General features: G+C 34.6%; 1 protein-coding gene across 1 annotated transcript in view; it reads left to right on the forward strand.

Annotated features, from left to right (window-relative positions):
- LOC111088188 (filaggrin-2-like) overlaps positions 1-3,240 on the forward strand; it is a 19,502-nt gene extending 16,262 nt beyond the window's left edge. The window contains exon 7 of the mRNA XM_022397447.1: positions 2,991-3,240. Coding sequence (XP_022253155.1) covers positions 2,991-3,240 — 250 coding nt within the window. The remainder of the gene's footprint in view (positions 1-2,990) is intronic.
- The last annotated feature ends 253 nt before the right edge of the window (positions 3,241-3,493 follow it).

A 3,493-nucleotide genomic window follows, 5' to 3' on the forward strand; every position in this document is an offset into this window, starting at 1 on the left:
ACTTTATATATCGCGATAATAACCACGTTTACGATTTAACTAGAAATTAAATATTTTATACATAAGTTAACTTTTTTTTTCTAAAAATTCTAAATCAAATAATTTAGGGCCAAGTGGTTAGGGCGCTCGACTCGCAATCTGAGGGTCGCGGGTTTGAATCCGCGTGATACCAAACATGCTCGCCCCTTTCAGCCGTTGGGGCGCTATATAATGTGACGGTCAATCCCACTATTCATTGGTAAAAGAGAAGCCCAAGAGTTGGCGGTGTGTGGTGATAACTAGCTGCCTTCTCTCTAGTCTTACACTGCTAAATTAGGGACGGCTAGCTCAGATAGCCCTCGTGTAGCTTTGCGCGAAATTCAAAATAAACAAACAAACCAATTCTGGCGATTTTTTTAATTTCCGTTTTATTATGATTAGTATTAATTAAGTCCCTTTTTTGTTGTTTTTCAGTTTCTACGCATTGAATAATATAACAAAACATGAATGAAAAATCCTGATGATGACAAAACCTTGTCGAAACGTTTTACATTTGCTGTTATGTTAAACTTATATTAAAGTTTTTCTTCATTACCCATTCAAAACATCTCCAACCATTATCAAGCAGTTAGTATCCCGGAAAGGAGAATTCGTTTGTAGAGAAAGAAACAACAAAATTATTATTAATTTTCATTATGTATGAAACTTTTGACTGATAGAGAAAAATAAAATACGTAGGAAGATGAGAGCTTGAGAAAATAATAATGTAGATCAATACCTGAATTAATAATATTGTACATCGATACCTGAAACAATAATGTAGATCAATACCTGAATTAATAATATTGTACATCGATACCTGAAACAATAATGATTAATTCAGGTATCGATGTACATTATTATTAATTCAGGTATCGATGTACATTATTATTAATTCAGGTATCGATGTACATTATTATTAATTCAGGTATCGATCTACATTATTGTTTCAGGTATCGATGTACAATATTATTAATTCAGGTATCGATGTACAATATTATTAATTCAGGTATCGATGTACATTATTATTAATTCAGGTATCAGGTATCGATCTATATTATTAATTAATAATAATGTAGAGAAATAGAAGCATGAATAAAAACGTGAATAATAAAACTTTACAAACTTAATTACAAGTTATTAGGAATTTTTTAGAGACACTCGAAGGTCAACAATCCCAGGATCGAGATTGATGCCATTCGGCCTTACAGTATTTAACAGTGCTATCCAATAAGCTTCTTTAATTTCCCTGTTTCTGTTTGATGTAAAATTTGTCTCTATACCTTTCAGTATCATGTCGTCAAGAGAGTGGTCAGTCATGTTGAAACGCTCTGCAACCGGAAGTTTTTGTTCGTTTTATTGAAGATTTGTGGTTATTAAACCGCTCCTGTATAGTTGTTTTAGTTTGGCCTACATACTGGACGTTATGCTCAGAATATATGCTTGTGGTGACATCTACCGGACAGCCAAACTTGTATTTTGTTATGGTTTTTAAACTCCGTGTATAATTTCCCCCTTTTTTTATTTAATTTTGAAAATGTAATGTGCATCATATAAGTTTTTTGAGTGTAGTTGATTTCATAATTTCTGTCCAATTATTTTTTATCAGTTTTATAAGTATAGAGTAGAGATTAGATGAATATTTATGCTAAACCATCTATAGAATTAGATCATGTTGATCCATTTTACTGATTATTTTGATTACATTTATAAAGTTTTAAAATACTTTTCATTGATAAACAGTATTTAAAGTTGAGTAATGACGTCAGATTTTCTCATTAGACGTCATTTCTCAATTTTGTTGTGACTCAATAATATTGTTGAGATCTTTAGAAAACTTTGATTTTCAGTTTTAGAAGCAAAATTTTGAGATAGCTAATTTTTCAGCTTTGATCTGGGAACAAAGATTTAAAACAGTTTAACTATTTTTTCTCCCCCTTCATTGACCCTTGAAAAAGGTGTAAGCCAAAATGCCGAGTTGAATAAATGAACGTTTATCTGAAGTTTGTCGTCTTTATTGAGAATAGAAATTTACCCACACAATCAGAGATAGCCTTACTTGGGTCAATCTGAGTTCCGTAAAGTTCCCAGGCTCCAAGAAAGAAATCAAACTAATATCGTCTTTTTTTCCTGCCAGTCCCAGAAAAGATCAATAATGATAACGATCCAGGCAAACAGAAAAAGAAGTTTGATCGTGACCACTCGAGACTGTTAAGGCTCAATGGTTCAAAGACTTTACATGGTTAATAGTGAAGGGCGATCTGCTGAAATGCTCTGTGTGCGTTGAGGCTAAAAAAAAAGACAACATCTTTACGCTCGGCTAAGATTTGGACAGGCCAAAATGGGACGATCTGATTAAGCATGAAAAGACGGTTGATCATCGTGATACTGTTATTCAGCCAAAGTTAAAACAACACATGAAAATTGCCACTGTGAATGCTTATCATAAATATAATGCCAGACCAGCTATGTCCAAGTAACTACGCTATCTTCCATGGACATGATATAAAAGATTCTCTATCGCAGAGGGAAAAGTTCCAAGCTACTGCTGAAGCATTTCTTGAGCAACTTGATAACAGGCTTGCTGTTACCTTTCATGACAGCATCTGCATGATGACTATTGAGCTGCTAAGCCTAGTGCATCATCTAGCAGCAGCCGTTAAGATGAATCTGAGTTCAACACTTTGCTTAAGAGGTGTGAGGCATTCATAGATACATCATCAGCCAAAGTTGAGTGGGTTCTACTGAAAAATGTAACGCAACAGGAACAATTCAAGTACGTGGATTTGGCAGCATTTTACAAGGGTTTCCTTCATGACACCGCATGGCTTGTATTGGAGTTACAATCCTAGTTACCTCAGTTGATTGCGAGAGAGGGTTTAGCACCTATAATCATATTAAAACTGATGCTCGTAAAATGCTTCGTGTGGATCATGTTGAGACACTGATGACCTTGTCCTTGCATTCTAAAGTCAGTCTAAACCATTAGAGTCCTTTGACTTTGAGAAAACTTTCAAAGTCTGGACTGCTACTAAGGACAGAAAAGGTTATGCAGCTATGAAGAAGGCCAGTCTGACTGAGCAACAGAGTAGCAAAGAGGGAAGCTCAGCCCCTGAATCTCATAAGCATCCACAGTCATCCATGGACAAAGTACTGGACAGATTGCAGGAAAAGTGTGACTCTCCAATGTATCTCTTTTTCGCTACAGGCTTTCAAACATAATGTGTTCTTCGTGATTACACCGAAACGTTGTCAGATCTTTTGTTTCGTACAGACCAGTGAATTTTTAGTACAATTTTACAGTATTGCAGCAAAGTATTACTCACTATCTTAGTCATATAAGTTTTTATGTAAAACAGTGTTGATGTTTATTGCCAGTGCAATGCTACATACTAGTAGTCATTTAGTTTATGTCTAGTCTTGTTCTTGTATTAATTTACAACATAAAAAGTTCCTGAAGATAAAACTTCTTCTC

The sequence above is a fragment of the Limulus polyphemus genome, unplaced genomic scaffold (assembly GCF_000517525.1).
Source record: "Limulus polyphemus unplaced genomic scaffold, Limulus_polyphemus-2.1.2 Scaffold3276, whole genome shotgun sequence".
NCBI classification, from domain to species: Eukaryota; Metazoa; Arthropoda; class Merostomata; order Xiphosura; family Limulidae; genus Limulus; species Limulus polyphemus.